The following is a 20729-nucleotide window of genomic DNA, read 5'->3' on the forward strand; positions in this document are numbered from 1 at the left end:
GCTAAAATGTCCAGACAGCTAGCCCATTTAATAGCACTGTTAAGACCTTTAGGTCTTTAGGTTCCATGAAAAAATAGTTAATGAGGACATTTCATTTAGAGGAGTAAAGTATAGATTAAATATGTCTTTCTTTGTTAATAAGGATCCTAAATTCAAAACAAACAAAAAGGGCCATAATAAGTACCACCCCTTGGTCCATGCCCAAAGTAACCCAACTCAAAAATTGGAATAAAAAAGTATATAAATATAATGGTGATTGGTGTCCCTCCCAGCAAATCCTCCCCACCCTGCATAACTATCGCAGGGTTGCAGCATAGCTACAAATGGCGGCCCATCCCCTAAAGTCCCATAGGGTGGCGATGGACCGGTCAACTCCCGGTGCAACATTGTTGGGGAGCGCCAGGTAGACAAATGTCTCAAAGCATCTGTGCCATCTGAATTAACTATGTGACAACCTCCCATTACCAAAATAAATTCCATTATACATTTTCCTTGTATTGTACCTACTTTCCCATTGGTAAGCGCATTGCCCCATCATGCCGACCAAAAAAAAGAAAAAAAGAAAAACAAATAAAAACTGGCCAGAATACCGCCACCCACAGGTTCATCATATGATGGACTAAATCAAGACTGTATGTAGAATGATTTAATTTGAAGAAAAGAAGACCATAATATTAAAATAATGATGATGACGATGATGACGACGAAGATGACAACAATACTAATATTATTATCATTATCATCACACAATAATACCAAACACCAGCACCATTATGACAATAGACAATCATAAAAGTAATACAAACAAGATAAAATGAAGTAAATAAGAATAAATAATAATAATAACAGCAGATTCTGAGCAATCTCTCATGATGGTGTTGCAGGGCAGGAGTAAATAAAACCTACGATTGTGTTCTAAGTCAGTTTGTCTTGGGGTAAAAAAAGAAGGCGAGACTCTGCCGGTAGACAGTATGTGAGGCTAGGTTAAACAATTCAGAATTTCCAAGACATCTCAAAACACATTTTTCACATTTGTCTAGTGCCCAGCAGTCTGATCTTGTCCATCTGAACAAAACCCATTTGGTGTCTGTGCCGCGATGTTCCCTCCCAGACAACGTTCGTGAAGCACAATTTTGATGTTGGTGACACACAGCTTATTAATCAGCACTTTCACAGTGTTTCTCCAGAAAGAACATCTTCAAAAAGAACATCTTTGTAAAGAGCTGAATTACATGCTCATAAATAACAGTACACAACCCAGCTCTTGCAACTGGTCTAGCCCATGCTTATTAATTAGAAAACTGGATGGTTCCTATCAGTTCTGTACAGACTGCAAAGTTAATGCTGTCACTAAAGCCAACTGCTATCCACTGGAGGCTGAAGAATGGAGGCTGTTATTGTGGTTTCTGCCCTAATTTCTCTACCGTCGTGACTCCCATGATTAACTCCTAAGAACAAAGGTCTCCTTCCACTGGTCCCCTACTTGTTGACTAGCATTAGAGAGCATTAAGGCCCTTTTGTGTAGTGCTCCCGTTCTGTCAGCCTCTCGTTTCAATAAGCCACTTAAACTGGTATTGATGCTAGTGACGTGGGAGCTGGTCCAGTTTTGTTGCAGGAAGAAGATATGCAAATTGATCATCCAGTGTGTTTTTTTCTCACAAGTTCAAAAAACATCAACATGACTATTCAGCCACTAAGAAAGAAACACTAGCTCTCATATGGGCAGTTCAAATTTTTGATTTGTATCCTGGGTCTGTTCATATGCCCGTGGTAGTACTTATGGATCATAGCCCACTGGTGTTTTGCAGAACATGCAGGACAAGAATCAATACCTTGTGCGTTGGGCACATCCGGTGAAAAGAGAATGCATTGGCATTTGCATTGTCCCGTGCATGTGCCTGGACTTCGGTTTGTAAATTGATGACCTGAATTGACAGGGCGATATGTTTTTAGTGTTCTTCCTATCTGTCCCCCAGTCTGTTTCCCCTTTTTCACTCCCCCTTTTTTGGGCATCAGCTAGTCTAGTGATGTAGTGGAGTGCTGGGCTGTCTGAGACCTGGAGCCTGTTTTTTTCTTAGATGGTGTACCCTGCCATCTATGACTGGCTACAATCTGGATGGTTGGAGTGGCACTGTGCTAAGTCATGAAAATGGAATATTGTACAAAAATGCCATGCTATGGAATATTATGTTTGCTATGCACCTGCTTAAGAATTGTGGAGACTGGTGCCCCCAGCTGGTGGTGCAGGTGTTACATCCTTCTGCCCCAAATGGGGGCACTGGTCTCCTACAGCTGTATTGATCTCTTTCCAGGGAACTCTGCTCACCTGTGGGATACTCAGTAAGGAGTTCTGAGGTGATGCTCTCCCTGCATTAGGAGCTCTGAATGAGGTGATGTTCTCCCTGCATTAGGAGCTCTGACTGAGGTGATGCTCTCCCTGCATTAGGAGCTCTGACTGAGGTGATGCTCTCCCTGCATTAGGAGCTCTGACTGAGGTGATGCTCTCCCTGCATAAGGAGCTCTGACTGAGGTGATGCTCTCCCTGCATAAGGAGCTCTGACTGAGGTGATGTTCTCCCTGCATTAGGAGCTCTTCAGAAGGAGCTCTGAGGTGATGCTCTCCCTGCATAAGGAGCTCTGAATGAGGTGATGCTCTCCCTGCATTAGGAGCTCTGACTGAGGTGATGCTCTCCCTGCATTCGGAGCTCTGACTGAGGTGATGCTCTCCCTGCATTAGGAGCTCTGACTGAAGTGATGCTCTCCCTGCATTAGGAGCTCTGAATGAGGTGATGCTCTCCCTGCATTAGGAGCTCTGACTGAGGTGATGCTCTCCCTGCATTAGGAGCTCTGACTAACGTGATGCTCTCCCTGCATTAGGAGCTCTCCAGAAGGAGTCCCGGTTCTCTTTCTCCATGGGAGGAAATCAGAGGGAACCCACACAGACACGGGGAGAACATCAAAACTCCCCACAGAAAGGCCCAAGCTGAGATTCAAATCCACAGCCTTCCTGCTGTGATGCGACAGTGCAACCCACTGCACCACTGTGCCGCCATTGTAACAATTTTTTTTTGTAAATAAAATTTAATCTTCGTATAAACCAGGTGTTGGCTTCTCTTTGTTTACAGTGGCAGTGTGCAGCCATAACAAGACTTGTCAGATTCCCTACACTGGTTATGACTACAGCAGCTTGCCTATAAAAGCAAGGGAGAGCACATAGACAGCTATGTACAGAACAGAAAAAACTGCTTGACTCAAGTGGATGTAGCGTTGGACAGCTAGCAATGAATGCTAACACCATCAGATCTAGCTAGCTCTGAAATTTTCATGGATAAATCAAAAAGCTCACATATTTATCATATACCCATTGCCAAGGAATACTACTGTTTCTTAAAATGATAAAGGATAAATTATTTGAATGTTTCTATATATATCATCTCACATTTTGTACCCACGTGTACACTCAGACATTTTATTCAGGTTAAATATAACAGCCACGGCAAGGCAGCCCCTATACAAATGAGAAGAGGGAAGGTACAGAGCGCAGCAATACCAAGCTAAAGTATGCTGTGCACCAATCCACCTACAGATAGCCACAGCTAGTACAACCAGCAGAAACCCAGCCAGCCAAAACAACACATTCAGTCTGTTGGCTCTGATATTAAAACACAACCCCTGTCAATCACATCACTGGCTCCTCCCTCACCCTCCCTCTGTTTCCCAGTCCCCAAACTCATGTTACCTCTGAAGTGAACTTTCTTCCTGGTTCTGGGAGTCTCTTCCATTTGGTCCTGCGAGCGTGCCTCCCCGTGGGCTGACTGGAATTTTCCGGAATCCCAGATGCTCCCCCTTCTCCCCACTACACCCCCGGGACTACAATGCCCGCTGAGAAGCTCCCACAAAGCGTCCTGAAAGCTGTGGGTGAGCAGCCATGTTCCACGGCATGAAGTGTTGCAATGACAGACGCCTGGAAGGAGGAAACACAGCTCTGCACTCCAGGAGAGATGGAACAGAGGATACAGCGCAATGGCAGAGAAAGGAACCGGCATGCTAAGGCCCACGCCATAGCAACCGTGCTGCACGGTGTCCAGGATGTTTCCATGGAAATGCATCAATCTAGAATGTGGGTTAGTGCTGTGCTGAAGGGGTCTGGAGAGACGGGGGAGGGGGGCACTTGTGCACACTACGAACACCCAGCCGGGGGGGGGTGGGGGGGTAGGGGGGAGAGACCTGCTCCCTCCACCCCATAACCATCCCACCACTCCCCATTTATGCTCTCCCATTTGGATTTGGCCAGTGTCATTTTCATGTCAGTGATAATCTTTGGAAACCTGAATGCACACGTGCGTGTGGACTTCACAATGAGGTCGACCAGATGACAGAAATCCACAGTACTGCATGTGTTCTACGCTAGCCAGCCACACTGATATACTTTCTGACTGTAAGGATTTAGTGGGTGCAGTGCTGTTTTCGACCTATATGAACAAACCTATATGAGGCACCACAGAATTGCAACTAGGACAATAAATACAACATCCTAAAAAAAGATTAAATTAATCTGAGATGAAAAATCCTTTGATTGATGCAAATAGTAATAGTTGTCATTAAAGAATACCCAGTGTATAAATGCAAAGTATGTACAAACAAAGCTACATTTTCCTCCAGTGTAAAATTATTAAAAACAACAAGTAAATATATTCATATACAGTTTATTATATAATTATTTCTCCCCCTCAGAATTCATGAGGGTCTGGGCAGAGAGGCAGTTGCTCTCCGGCAGAACATGAGAAGCCTGCACCTATGTTTGACCTGTACTACATATACACAGGCATGCTGCATTGAGCACAGCACACTGTAACAGAGCAGGGTGTGTTGTTCTGGGCCTGATCGCTTTGTAAACAGAACAGGGTGTGCTGTTCTGGGCCTGAGCGCTCTGTAAACAGAGCAGGGTGTGCTGTTCTGGGTCTGAGCGCTCTGTAAACAGAGCATGGTGTGCTGTTCTGGGTCTGAGCGCTCTGTAAACTAAGCATGGTGTGCTGTTCTGGGAACCAGACGGATCGCTCTGTGAACAGAGCATGGTGTGCTGTTCTGGGTCTGAGCGCTCTGTGAACAGAGCATGGTGTGCTGTTCTGGGCCTGATCGCTTTGTAAACACCACTTTGTACCACTTATTGTAAAGTGTCTTTGAGTTCATGAAAAGCGCTGTATAAAATAAATGTATTATTATTATTATTATTATTATTATTATTCATAATAATAATTTATTATTCTGTAAACAGAGCATGGTGTGCTGTTCTCCACTGCCAAGTGTACTGCTGGCTGGAGCCACTAGTTAGCATCTAGTGAGCTGCTGAGCCAGAGCAAAGGGGTGGCCGGTGTCCTCATATTGAAGAGACCTGAAGTGGCGACAGTGATCCTCTGTCGTTTGACCTACTCAGTCTAAAATTGCCCACTTCAGGTCCTCATAGATGGATCTCGAGGACGCCGGCAGGCTGTGCGCAGCTTGCTGAGCTTCCGTGGTGGGAAGGGGAAGCAAACGCTCAGCCCACTCCTCTGTAGCCCACCCGCAGGCAGCCGCTGTACCCTCAAACATGGCCAGGTACGCCTGTACGTAGGGATGGGCGATTTGGCCTATAAATAATATTCTGATATTTTAGGCTATATCGTGATACACGATATATCTCAATATTTTGAAATCTCCTCTAATGTACTTCATAAATACTCGATTTAACCCTTTGATGCATACACTCACACCAGTATGATGATTCTAGTAGTCCCTGCAATATATGTCCGCATTAAAACATTCTTGTTTATATTCATTAGTGGTTCCTATTAGAACAATTTTAAAGTTGCATGCAAAAAGGGGGAAATCACAACCAAGTCAAATTTAAAGCAACAAAAACGTGCAGGTCTTGTTTATTTATGGAGAACAGAAAGATGATCATAAAGCCACAATCATGCCAGTGCTAGATTATGGTGATTCATTTGCATGCTCACACCTCTGCTCTTAAGACACTGGATGCCATCAATCATAATGCTTTGCGCTTTATTTATATCATATAAATATCATATATGATATTTCTCTGTGACTTACACAGAATGAAACATCTACGTTTTGTGGACGAACTTAAAAACATAAATAATTGCCTGAGAAAAGACAAAAATTTAGAAATAAATAAATTAAAAAATAAATTTGTTATTGTATTATTTTTATTTGTTTCTGTGTTTTGTATTGACTATTGTGAAGCACTTTGTTTCCTGTATTGAAAAGTGCTATACAAATAAAGCTATTATTATTATTATTATTATTATTATTATTAGAAAACTTAATTATTACAAGTTTTAGCGTAGCATTTTTACACCTGTGTGGAATCATTGTTATTGCGCTTGAAAACTTGCCAAATCTACTCAGTTCCTTCTCCATCACCCCATTCTTAATGAAGGGTGGAACAATTGAAATGGCTATTTTTGTGGCCGGTGCTGACAGTGGTGTTATTTGCACAAACATTTCCTTCACCCAGAGACCATTTTCAATCAGCTGACCGTCAAGATATTTGTTTTTTAGAAACAGGACAGCCTTATTCATCCTCGACGCCGAGTCGATACTATTATGCCCTACTTGTTCTCCCACTGCCATGAGTATCTCTTCGACAGTTATACCCACCTCAGGGAAAGGGCTTACGCTCCTCCGTCAGGGCGGGACACCATTCCCCAACCCTAAACTGCCGAGCTGGACAGTTCCTACCCTTCGATTTACTGTACTGAAACAACAATAAAAGCAGAAAACCCAAAAGTAAAGTCCAACACGCTTCAGCCAAGTTTCCAATGAAAAGGTAGTTTTTAGGTGCTTGACAGTAGAGGACAATATATATATGTAAGCAAGGCTTTTTACCTGGGCACTTCAAATACACTACCTGAAGTAAGATACTGGAGCACTCGTAAAGTTTGCGCGTTTATTGCAGGGGGTGACTGACTGTGGCAAACACGCCTGCCACAGGCCACCAAAGTGGCTTTCCTTGGGGCCCTCCAGCACAGAGACACAGGGAGATGATGTTCAAGCAGTCCAGATTTATTTACAAGGGTTGGCAAGATGTTACTGCCAAGGAGCAGATGTTAAAACTGTCATGACAGAGAGGCTCCCTTGTGTGGGTGGGGATGGCAGATTTAACCTGTGTGCACTGATTACCTCACTATGCACAGGTGCAGCCACTCCTGTTCCTGGGTCCAATTAGCCTGGCCAATTCTCTCATTCTCAACCAATCATCCAACTGGCCAGGTCTAATTAGCTTGACCCAGGGCAGGTGTGGCTGCTTAAACCAGCCATCTCCACACCACAACGGGAAAAGAAACACACCGGGTGATCAATGGTCAGCTCATCCTCCTGTAACAAGACTGCACCAGCACCTACGTCGCTAGCATCAATGGCGAGCTTAAACGGCTTGTCAAAATGAGGGGCTGACAAAACGGGAGCATTACATAAAAGGGCTTTGGCATTTTCAAAAGCGATCTGACAAGCGAGGGACCAATGAAACGGGACCTTACCCCCGAGGAGGTCAGTCAAGGGGGCGACTACAGCAGAGAAATTTGGGCAAAACCCACGATAATAACCAGTCATTCCTAAAAATCTCATCACTTCCTTTTTACTAGTCGGAGCCGGAAAATGGTCAATAGCCTCGACTTTGGCGCGCACGGGCCAGACCTCACCACGGCCAACCACCTTGCCAAGGTATGTGACCGTGGCTTGTCCAAACTCACATTTAGCCAGGTTAACAGTAAGGTTTGCATCTATGAGACGAGCAAACAAGGCTCTGATCCGCGCCAGATGTTGAGGCCAAATGTCACTGAACACAATGACGTCATCTAGATATGCAGCGCACCCCTCGAGACCAGACAGCACGCAGTTCATTAACCGTTGAAAAGTTGCGGGGGCGTTACGCATACCAAAAGCCATGACGGAATAAGAGTATAAACCCTGTGGGGTTACAAACGCAGAAATCTCCTTCGCTCTCTGCGTCAACGGGACTTGCCAGTAACCCTTGAGGAGGTCAAATTTACTGACAAATTGTGCCCCAGCGAGATAAGCTAGAGAATACCTACCGGATCAGCAGATCCCGGACGAGCCCCCAATTATGTTACGGTTGCTCTCCACACCCGCAAACATAAGCGATGCCGACACCAAGGTTTCCCAATAATAACCAATACTTTTTATTATTAGACACCATACGTAAGGACAAAATAACTATACAACATAAGGTGAAAATCCCGACACGGCCTTGGTCCAACGGCGAGGAGAAAATCAAGCCCCCTCCCGAGAAGCCGACTCCAGGCTTCCTTTTATGGGCACCACCACAGGTGCTTCCAATTATCTGAAACAAAAAAACACAGGCCTCCAAACGGCCAGTGCCCCCACCTGACGCGGAGGGGCGTAACACTGTATAATAAAGCATGGGAAGAGGGAAGAATGCCAAGGAGCTGGAAGGAGGCGATAATTATTCCAATAAGGAAACCTGGAAAAGATGCCAGCAGGCCTGGAAACTATAGACCAATTGCCTTGACATCTCACATTTGTAAGTTAATGGAACATATGATAAATGAGAGGTTAATGTATTTTTTGGAAAAAGGAGGTGGCGTCATATCAAAGTGGATTCAGGAGAGGAAGGAATACTATGGATCCAATGTTGTGTCTGGAGAATGAAATAAGGAAAGCGCAAGTAAATAAAGAGACAGTGGTAGCAGTGTTTTTTGATGTTGAGAAAGCTTATGATATGCTATGGAGAGAGGGACTTCTAATCAAACTGCACTTAATGGGAGTCTGAGGGAAAATGTTTAATTGGGTTATGGACTTTTTAGATGGAAGGACTATTCAGGTGAAGACAGGTTCAGAGTTATCAACCCAATATGTTGTGAATGATATCTCATAAAAAAAAACACTTTTTCAACGTACAAAAATGCCAAGTTACTCAAAAGTATTGATATCAAAATGACGTTACGGTACTACAAACAATATAGGCTATCTTGCCTCACCGAAATGACATAAGATGTATTCCAAAGCAATGCTACCCAATATTTCCTCAATAATATTGGGTAAACACACCTGGATTTTGGTCTGAATGAATGAGTTACAGACGGGATAGGTCTTGTATGTGTGAGTAACTTGGCATTTTTGTACGTTGAAAACGTGTTTTTTATGAGATGCTCTTTACAAGAAAGAAACTCAGGGAATGCAATTTGAAATTGTATGGAAATAATTTAGAGAAAGTTGTGAGTTTTCGTTTTTTGGGAGTATATTTTGATATGAGGTTAACATGGAGGGAGCATATTAGATATGTTGTTAGTAGATGTAAAAAAGTGATAAATGTCATGAGGTGTCTTGCAGGATTGGAGTGGGGAGCTGATATAGCATCTCTGAAATATATTTATGTAGCCTTAATTAGATCAAGATTAGACTATGGAAGTATCGTATATGGATCATCAGCAAAATCTGTGCTGGCGGACCTAGATGTTATACAATCTCGGGCTTTACGAGTGTGTTTAGGAGCAGTTAAAACTTCCCCAGTGTGTGCACTCCAAGTGGAAGCAGGTGAAATGCCACTGTGGTTGCGTCGGAAACAGCTGGTGGCTAACTACTGGGTTAATCTAAGGGGGCATGGAGATAGTCATCCAACAAAAAGGGTACTGCAGACAAGCTAGGAGAAGGAGAGGATGGAAAAATCAAGTTTCGGATGGGCAGGAGATCAAGTGGCAAGAGATATGGGAGTCTATGATAAAGAGTTTGGCGAAACTGTGGTGTGGCCTGTTAGACCTGTCTGGGAGTTAGAAAGTGTGGGGGTAGATCTGGAATTATTTAAGATTAAGCATTACAGTCAATAAACTGTAGGCGTTAACTTACTCTGAGAGATGGCAGTAATGCAATTTTTAAGGATGCAAGCTGCCGGTAAACAACACCGAAGAAGAGCGGCGTATGCTACTGTTTTTTCCGATGTCTGCTAACGTTATGGAACCATAAAACGTTTTTTGTGTAACATGAGAGGCCATATTATTTGTTGATGTAGATCTCGTATTACATTTGATGACAATGTAACGTTACTAAATTACATAGCTATTTGCACAGCTAACGCTAGCTACCGGACCATGTCAATAAAGGCAACATTAGTTTAGACAACGTTGTGCACAGTAGCCATCTCATATCAGGCAACGTTGCGTTAGCTAGCTAGCTAATGTAATTAACATAATCTAATGCCAGCTCATGTCTAATGTAGCTAACGCTACCGACCGGTACCGACCTCGCAAACGTCTCTCGAATGCAACGCTGCAATGTAGCTAACTAAAGGCCACCTCAGAACAATGATTCGCAACGAGACTGGATGCAACTTACAAAATTCCAAGGCGTCTGATTGTAAACGTTCTAAAAACTGCACTTGGCGATTTGACAAGGTGGGTCTTTTGAGACCCCAGACAAAGGCTTCAGACGCTCTGCAACTAACCAGTTCACACCGCTGCAATTTTCTCTGCAACATTCTAAAACCGGTTTGTCTCGTTGCGAATCATCGATCTGAACTGGCCTTAACGTTACCGTTATTTACATTGACATCAAGTTCATTAACATATTATAATGATCGGAATAAAGCCGTATTTTCACAGAGCCGGGGTATAGGTGGAGCAGAGCCGGTTCTGATTTCTGTGTAAAGATGTCAAGCTGGAGAAAACTAAATAAAAAAATACGGCAGTATGGATTAGCGTTGTTATTTTATTACGCTTCCTCATTATGTTCCTTCAGCCTTGATGCTCTTTTTGATGAAATCACCTTTGTTTTTGTTTTATTCTTCTTGTTCTGGTTGCTAATTTAACACCCAGCTCAGCTTTATTCTCAAACAGTTTAGCTAGCAAAACCAGAAACACCAGGGGCAACATTTTGCAAGGCAGTTGTTTCACAAATATCACACAACAATCATTCACGAGGAAGACAATGTTTATTGTGCACGAGATACATAATTGCACAAGCCACAGCAAATCCCGCGGATTCTTCTCTGCAGTGTAAAGATGTTCATACCGGGCAAAAGGTGGATAAAGACGTCTGTGGAACTTGATTATCACTAATTCTACCCCAGGTCTGCTACAACATTTTAACCCGGCTCGGCAGTGTAAAGACAGCTTAAGTTAGCCTAATGTTAGACAATGAATGAATGTGTACATAACGTTACTTTTATAACAACCATGTTTAATTCAGTAAATTGCAAGTGTTATCGTTACCGTGGTCCAGGTGCCAACTGACTGACGTCACACACAGGCGACACTGTTTGGAAGTTGGGAAGTGAGGTCCAAAAACACACATGCAATTACCGCTTCTCGCCATTGGTACCGCCAAAGAGAAAAAAACGGAAATCTTTGAGATTGTTATACTGTATTGACTACTCATCAATTAAATATTGAGCATCTTTCATTTATATTCTGTGTAACTGTAAAGTTTTTGTCAGGATTTATTGAAAAACATCCATGATGATGAGCCTTGTGTTCTACAAACAAAGGGGAGATGGTTAGATAATTTATATGCTTGGCTAGCCAACACTAAGGTATGATTTTACCCAAAAAACACACCTGACACAAAATAACAACCGCAAATCCATGTTTCGGTGCCTGGATTCGAGTTGTTTCTGCGAACTGCAGCGATGCATTTGCTTCTATTTTCTTTAGCTTCTGGCAGAATGTAAAAAGATGGCTCCGATTCCTTGTTGAATGTCCATGGACCACTGGTTCTTTGGTAAGTTGTAAGGATCACTGTCGAGTCCAACTGCCTTTAATTTAAGCAGATAATCATTTGTTTTACTCCCGGTTTTGCAGTTTCCTCTATTAAATGCAGCCATGTGTCAGCATGTTTTGCCACTCAGTCGAGACTGAGAGGACGTATTCCCCTGGGAAAGTGACGTCAATGCATACCCTCTAAACGTGGACAACCTGGTGGAAAGTATTACTTCATTACCATGGTTGGAATTGAAATAAAAAAGGAATATAGGCTAACAGTCACAAAAGTGAAACTAAATGGTTGTCACATTGAGATGGTTGCTCACGCTCACCCTCCTGTCCACTCATATTTATCGACATGAATCCCAATTAGTATGATTGTATGAAAATAATTCATTAAATGTAATGCAAGATAGTCATAACATGTTAGGCCTACAAATGTACTACTGTACATATTATCATTCGTAAGTTTTAAACATGAGGAATTAAAAACATAATCTGGCTAAAACGTCTCATATCCCTTTTTTCTTGAAACACAGACTTCCGTGTTATGGTTAATATGCTGATTATTATCTGATTATAAGCCTATGCATAGAATAGCTTAAAGAACCACCACACAACTCAGTCATGTTGATCGTTCGTTTTCGTGAACGGCCGAATTGTGCTTCGCTTTAAATGTTGCTGCCGTAAGGAATTGTGGGACGGCATTATCTCCTTTCCTTTCGTAAAGGATGGTCCAGTGTGCCCTATGCTAAATGAGATAAGATAGGAAGCATTGAAACACCTTTCCTTAGCATTTAGAGAATTTGAACAGCTCGTATCATGGCTGCCACTTAAATACTTTTGGGTCATTTCACTCAGTTAGGAACCTTCCTAAGCAAAAAAGACTATTCGGACGCAGCCTTACATACACACTCATTTGGCCGGCGCCCTTCACCCAGGAAGTATATGTATTCACACAGAAATTAACCAAATACAATTTGATTTTGGAACCAATTTTTAATGAATGCTGACAGGCGCTGACAGACTACCCGGCGCATTGTACGAGTAAAAAAAATGTATTTAATAATTATTTCGCATTTAGGGGGGCGGCGCCCCAGTGCCCCGCATTAAGGAACCGCCACTGGTTAGCATATGGCTGGTGGTGCTTTGGACAAAGTGAGGTTATTAAAGAAATTATGGGTCATGCTGAAACATAATGGTTTATTGTCACGCTATATATAAAAAAAACAGAAACATAATAGTCTTTACACACATATAAGTTCCAACATAGATACATCCTAATAAACACATACATAAGTCGCAACGTGACAAAATTAAATGAGAGCAACATACCAAGATGTTTCCGTACAGACAAGAGAATCTGATAAGCAGGCTTCTCCCAGATCTGCTTCCTTGCTCCCCTTAAATGACATCCCGACCACACCGCCCAAACTCCATATTTCCCTTAATTTGCCCAAATAAGGCTGAACAGAAGTAGCACTGTGGTGCCACCAACCAGAGATCCCCTTCCCCCTTCTTCCCCTGTAGATACAGGGGAGCCATTATCCAAATGATAGTATTAAGATACTTTGTATGACTGCGCGCGATCTCCACCTCATTACATTTTACATTGCCTCAAATGTTTTAATAAAAGCTCACACTTTATTTAACTACAGAACGTCATGCCCCAGAGTTATTAAGGATTCTGTTTGAGGGTGACCTGACCCAATGATGCCACATGGAGGCGCTGTGGCACTGTCCATGAGTGGTGTCCAGCCTCGCCTTGTCCGCCTGGCATGTCCAACCAGCAGGGGGGTGAGCTGTATGTCAACTGATCCCCCAGTTGGTATGTCCATAGCCCTACCTTCAAAAGGGCAAGATGTCTGAAGGATGCAGAAGATTGCTCTCGTGCAATAAACGGTGTCGTGACCAGTCCCATGCAGGATGCCTTGATGGTTTTCCTAGCTGCTGATCTCATCCTGTAGGCATTTATGGCCCCCCACTTGTGTGTAGCAGTGGAACACAAGTAGAAACCAGACGCGACCTTTTACAATGAATTTTTGTGAGAGTCCTTTTGCAGTGAATTTGTACATTACAAGTATATTTACATATATTATATTTATATGTATTGCAAAAATAAATTTCCATGTGGGTTCAGAAAATATGAGTTTCAATATTAATTTAATTCCATCTGCTACTGCGGCTTTTGCCATTTGTTCAGGCTGTGGAAACTTTTTGGTGACGCTGACCATAATTGAACGCTTTCACTTTTAAAAATCAATTTTGTGGGTTAGGGCTATTGGCTTGTGTTGGCTACATCATACTACCTCATGCAGTGTGCAAGAAAGGCTAACAACACACACGCACTTAGGCCTACTCGTAAGTTTTATCACCACTGCAGTGTAGTAAAACAGCATTTTCTGCGAGAAATGCATTGTCGAGCTCACATGCATACACTACTATGCACACACTACCCTGCATTGGCCTATATTATTGAATGCAAGCACAATATTGTTTACTTGAATAATGGTCAGTTAAGTACTTGGAGTTACTAGCTGCTGTTTACTGTTAACTGATGAATTCTTGAAGGCAACAAGGCCACGGTTCTTGCTTTTTATTCTCAACGACATAGCTTTTTAAAACCTTTTGAAGAGTATGTTTTTGAATGTTTTTTTTCTTCAAAAAGTCTGTGTTATAAAACTCATTTGTACTCAATTACCAGCAGTGATTTTTACATCAGCACCACAATGTTCAGTTAACTTAGCTCGGGTAGTTTGCTAGTGAAGCACAGTAAAGGTTTGGTAAAGCAACAGTCTTGTAGCAGATAACAGTGATGCAACCCTTAACCCTCCTGTTATGTTGCGGGTCAAATTGACCCTTTTTAAAGTTTGAAAATCTAGGAAAAATACTTAAAATTATTTTTTCAGTATGAAACTTCTTCTACTGGCCTTAATTAGTGTAATCAACATTTTAAATGAAAATGGTTCATTTCATGTATTTGCAAACCCCCCCAGTATGGGGATTGACCCGGGAACATTTTTGCTGTACCTAAAAAATGAACAGAACAGGAGGGTTAAACTATAAAGTAACGCCATTGCCCTTGGCTAGGGGTGATTTCGCCTTTAGCTGACTGTTTTGCGAATTAAATACAATGAATGTTTCAGCCAATAAAAAGTAAATAAAAACCGCTTGAGCCAGTAAAAAAAAAGTCCAAACGAGAAACTGAAAGTAAGACGGGGGATGGGCTACTCCTCTCCATTTTAAAGACGGAGGAAAACAGGAAGGAGTAGAAGAAGGAAGGTATAGCTGAAGGGGTGTGGGAAAGAATGAGAATCTTGTACTATAAGTCGCGTTTACAAGCTTAATTCAGTAAAACGCAGACCTGACGCAATTTTGGCAAGGTGTATTACGCTAGTCACCAATGTCCCATTTTGGGAATCAAAAGGTAATTAAAAAAAAAATTTCACTTTAATTTCAGTATTTTTGATATCTTATTACAATTTTTGCCTCGTTGGATATGACGGAAGTCACAGGCCCTGATGTTTGATGAAAATAGTGTAGGGTAGGCTATATGTTGTCAGCTGCTACTGCAGCAGAAAAACAGATCGAACATTTTGCCAGACAGTATCGAACAGGCATCGACTTTGCAATGAAATCAGATTTGAATCCAGCATACATTCAGTGCTTATTGGTCTGATGACTTCATATCAAGAAGACGATAACCAAGCTATCACTTGGTATCAATACAGGTAAACATAAATACATAGAAGAAACGTGGGTAAACAAAAAATCGAAGTTACGGTTCAGCATTAATTTGTATTACGTGGATACGTTCGTGGACGTAGGCCTCTTACTTTTGTAATTATTAAACGTTTATATTAAATCAGACATTACGTGTGTTTAACGTCATGGTTTTGTAGGAAATGTTTTTTTTCCTATTTTTATTTATTTTATTTTGAACTTTTTATTTTTAACAGACGCATTTGAAACGAATAGCTTTTCCGACACATTAATAATAGGTCAATATAAGCCTATTTATCTTTAATTAAGATTGATGGATATAATAACAGTTTGATGGGCACATCAAATACTTGTATGAATCTTGTGTGGACAAAAAAGTCAAAATTAGATTTTTGTTCCATCGTCAGTTTGGGTTTGATTAAATGTAGAATATAGGCAGAATGTTCTGAACTTGACCCGTTACAAAAACAAAAAGGAGTGGTCCAGAAGTGCAAAACATTTGCACCTCAGGGCTTTTTGTTTTTGTATGTTGCATCTGCACCTCAGGGCCGAAAGCTTGTGTTTTTGCGTTTTCTATTTGTTTTTGTGTTTTGCACTTCATAGCCACCGTACACCGAAGTTTCAAAATCGACAAATAGAAGCTCCATATTTACAGTTGGATCCTACCACTATAACAAATGTCTGTTTAGAATGATTTCAGTCAAAATGGCTTTATTCAGAACAAGCACCTAGAATTCTCTAAATGACATTGTTTAAAATGCATAGACAGATTATAGGCTTGTACGAACTGTGAAATACAGTGGGGAATCTTCAGTGTTATGGGGCTGTTCTGCTCCCACTGGTCCTGGGGCCCTTGTTAAGGACAACGGCATCATGAACGCTGCCCGAGTACCAGGACATTTTAGCCAAAAATCTGGTTGCCTCTGTCAGCAGACTGAAAGCTGCAAGTACTATAGATCTTCCAGCAAGACAGTGACAAGCACAGAGTACAATTTACAAATAAATGCTTAAACCACCAAAGAAACATCATTTAGAACTTACACATCATTTACACTTGTGGTTTTAATTGAAGAGGACAGTACATAAACACAGTTAAAAAAATACTAAGTATATGGAAAGATTCTAGTTGTAGGAAGGGTTTAAGATCTCTCCCAATGTGTTCTCCAGTCTAATAAAACTCGATATAAAAAGACTCCATTATTCCTGCAAGGGGAGGGTGCACAAAGTCCTGACTACAGGGAGGGGCAAGAATTGTGGCAAATAATTTCTGGAAATAGAGCCTAATTAATTTCCAGTCAACAGTAAATATACTCTTTAAATATGTGTTTCTGTTTGGATTAGTGTGTGTGTGTTAAATGTGTTCTCATTTTGTGTGTTTTCAGATTGCCTATTTTAAGTAAAGACCCACATGTGGTCTAACCTGGTCTGATGTATTCCAGTCTCCTTAGATAGGGGGAACTGTTTCCAAAATGAGCCTCTCAGGGGAGCCAGAGACCAAAGAAGAGATCCTCAGCACTGACAGAAAGAGGTATACATGCTTGAATCAGATATGCAATGTGATATGAGATAGTGCTGCAGTACAAGGATGAGTTTAACTGTAGTAAAAGGATGAGTTTAACTGGAAGCTCTGTCTCCATGTGCTGTGAGTTAGAGCTGCAGTAAGAGGATGAGTTTAACTGGAAGCTCTGTCTCCATGTGCTGTGAGTTAGAGCTGCAGTAAGAAGATGAGTTTAACTGGAAGCTCTGTCTCCATTTGCTGTGAGTTAGAGCTGCAATAAGAGGATGAGTTTAACTGGAAGCTCTGTCTCCATGTTTTGTTCACAGAGTCCAGGCAGAAAGAGCAGGGTCACCTGCACCCAGCTGTCTGTCTATGAAGAGTGAAGAATCATTGGGTCATTTAACCAACTTCAAAGGAGAGTCCACTGTTGATCAAAGGTTAATCAAACATATTTATGTTGACACTGTTCCTTTATCATATGTCACTGGCACATTTCAGGTGTAAGTCGGTGTATTATATCATATTCAACTCGTAAGTGGGGTGTATTATGAGATATTCAGATATGCTGTGAGTTAGCTGCAGTAAGCAGATGAGTTTAACTGGAAGTTCTGTCTCCAATTGTGAGTTAGAGCTGCAGTAAGAGGATGAGTTTAACTGGAACATCGGTCTCCATGTGCTGTGAGTTAGAGCTGCAGTAAGAGGATGAGTTTAACTGGAAGCTCTGTCTCCATGTGCTGTGAGTTAGAGCTGCAGTAAGAAGGTGATTTTAACTGGAAGCTCTGTCTCCATGTGCTGTGAGTTAGAGCTGCAGTAAGAGGATGAGTTTAACTGGAAGTTCTGTCTCCAATTTTGAGTTAGAGCTGCAGTAAGAGGATGCATTTAACTGAGTTGGAGCTGCAGTAAGAAGATGAGTTTAACTGGAAGCTCTGTCTACATGTGCTGTGAGTTAGAGCTGCAGTAAGAGGATGAGTTTAACTGGAAGCTCTGTCTCCATGTGCTGTGAGTTAGAGCTGCAGTAAGAGGATGAGTTTAACTGGAAGCTCTGTCTCCATATGCTGTGAGTTAGAACTGCAGTAAGAGGATGAGTTTAACTGAGTTGCAGCTGCAGTAAGAGGATGAGTTTAACTGGAAGCTCTGTCTCCATGTTTTGTTCACAGGGTCCAGGCAGAAAGAGCAGGGTCACCTGCACCCAGCTGTCTGTCTATGAAGAGTGAAGAATCATTGGGTCATTTAATCAACTTCAGAGGACAGTCCACTGTTGATCAAAGGTTAATCAAACATATTTATGTTGACACTGTTCCTTTATTATATGTCACTGGCACATTTCAGGTGTAAGTCGGTGTATTATATCATATTCAGCTCGTAAGTGGGGTGTATTATGAGATATTCAGATATGCTGTGAGTTAGAGCTACAGTAAGCAGATGAGTTTAACTGGAAGTTCTGTCTCCAATTGTGAGTTAGAGCTGCAGTAAGAGGATGCATTTAACTGAGTTGGAGCTGCAGTAAGAAGGTGAGTTTAACTGGAAGCTCTGTCTCCATGTGCTGTGAGTTAGAGCTGCAGTAAGAGGATGAGTTTAACTGGAAGCTCTGTCTCCATGTGCTGTGAGTTAGAGCTGCAGTAAGAGGATGAGTTTAACTGGAAGCTCTGTCTCCATGTGCTGTGAGTTAGAGCTGCAGTAAGAGGATGAGTTTAACTGGAAGCTCTGTCTCCATGTGCTGTGAGTTAGAGCTGCAGTAAGAGGATGAGTTTAACTGCAAGTTCTGTCTCCATGTGCTGTAAGTTAGAGCTGCAGGAAGAGGATGAGTTTAACTGAGTTGCAGCTGCAGTAAGAGGATGAGTTTAACTGCAAGCTCTGTTTCCATGTACTGTGAGTTAGAGCTGCGGTAAGAGAATGAGTTTAACTGGAAGCTCTGTCTCCATGTGCTGTGAGTTAGAACTGCAGTACGAGGATGAGTTTAACTGGAAGTTCTGTCTCCATGTTTTGTTCACAGGGTCCAGGCAGAAAGAGCAGGGTCACCTGCACCCAGCTGTCTGTCTATGAAGAGTGAAGAATCATTGGGTCATTTAATCAACTTCAAAGGAGAGTCCACTGTTGATCAAAGGTTAATCAAACATATTTATGTTGACACTGTTCCTTTATTATATGTCACTGGCACATTCCAGGTGTAAGTCGGTGTATTATATCATATTCAACTCCTAAGTGGGGTGTATTATGAGATATTCAGATATGCTGTGAGTTACAGGCCTGCAGTAAGCAGTCGAGTTTAACTGGAACCGCTTTCTCCATGTTTTATTCACAGTATCCAGCAGTCACTGGAGTCCCACTCTTTAGATAAGAGTTCAGTGAAATCATTTTCCGCAAAACAGGTGTGAGATCTGATTTTTTATCTCATTGTTTGTAATTAATTATAGGTTTATTCGTACAGTAAATTTATATAATGTGTATGTAATATGCAATACATAGATGTTTTCAAGTGCCTAATGTGGCACATAACCTTCAGGGTTTCCGCCAGATAAGTTGTTAGGCCCGGTGGCAGGTATCTTTTGACAGGGCCCAGCGCGGCCCAGCGGCCAAGCGTCTTTTTTGATGGGGGTCGACGCGGGCCAGCGACAGACTGATGGCAGCATTAAGGTAGGGCCCTATAGTTTCTTTGATAACAGAATCACGGACGGAATCACGGAATTAAGAATTTAAAAAAGCTATAGATTCCATAGGGCCCTACATTAAGTCAGTGCTAAAAGCTGACTGGAGATTTGAAAATATGACTACATAATGTGAATGTTGTTATAAATAAGTCATTTATTCTACACACATTTTTAAAAAACCAACAACTATTTACAGCATAACAAAGTCTTACAAAGAATCTGACAACCATGTACAGTCTTGGAATGCTGTATTTTCAACAATAACAACAAATTAAATTCAATTAAATTCAATAATATCAAAGTTTTTGCGCTGTACAAAAAACTTGAAAGAAGTCCTGATTGGCTACTGATTCTTACAGCCTTGGAATGCTGGGCACATTTCAACAACAACAAAATAAATTAAATTAAAATAAATAATATCAAGTATTTTGCACTCTACAAAAACTTGTATTCAAGTCCTGATTGGCTACTGAATCTGACAACAAGCCTTGGAATGCTGTGCACATTTAAACATTTAAAAAACTCTAAGGTTTTTGGCTTTTGCACTAGGCTACCTTTCCTCCTTGACATTATCCCTAAATGGCACAAAGGAAGTATCTGTGTTACTGACTGTTTGGCTAGCTAGTTAAGTTAGTTACATGACCACGTTGTCATAAAATTTTTCCCGACCGTGAAAACTGCCTGACTGGTTTATTTTGCCCAGACGTGGCTCCTGAGTAAATCTATCATTGTTTCCGTTGCAGCACTTTAGACACAAGCAATATCAAAAAAATCTTGAAATTTCTTCTTACCGTGAAGAGTGCCTGACCCTCAACCGTAGCGTTGTTTTCCCCAAAGATAGTATTTCTAGATATAGCCTAATTTTGCCGCTGTGTTAACACATTTCTACGGTTGCCAGTCAGGCACTCTTCACCATAAGAAGAAATTTTAGGATTTTTCCGATATTACTTGTGTCAAAATCTGTCCAAAATGTAAACAAGTCAGACAGTTTTCACGGTCGGGAAAAATGTTATGACAACTAAATAATAAATGGTGGCTTGCTAGGTAACGTTAGCTTGTGATAGTTGGAAGCATCAAGTGTTGAACGTCACAATGAGGGTAAAGAACACTGATCTCAGACCTGCTG

At 41.6% G+C, this 20729-nt stretch overlaps 1 protein-coding gene across 1 annotated transcript in view; it reads right to left on the minus strand.

Annotated features, from left to right (window-relative positions):
• The window catches only part of LOC118215029 (SH3 and multiple ankyrin repeat domains protein 2-like), a 108209-nt gene extending 104073 nt beyond the window's left edge, over positions 1-4136 (minus strand). Inside the window, exon 1 of the mRNA XM_035395401.1 lies at positions 3739-4136. Coding sequence (XP_035251292.1) covers positions 3739-4108 — 370 coding nt within the window. The 5' untranslated portion in view covers positions 4109-4136. The remainder of the gene's footprint in view (positions 1-3738) is intronic.
• Between the last annotated feature and the right edge of the window lie 16593 nt (positions 4137-20729).

The sequence above is a fragment of the Anguilla anguilla genome, chromosome 16 (assembly GCF_013347855.1).
Source record: "Anguilla anguilla isolate fAngAng1 chromosome 16, fAngAng1.pri, whole genome shotgun sequence".
NCBI classification, from domain to species: domain Eukaryota; kingdom Metazoa; phylum Chordata; class Actinopteri; order Anguilliformes; family Anguillidae; genus Anguilla; species Anguilla anguilla.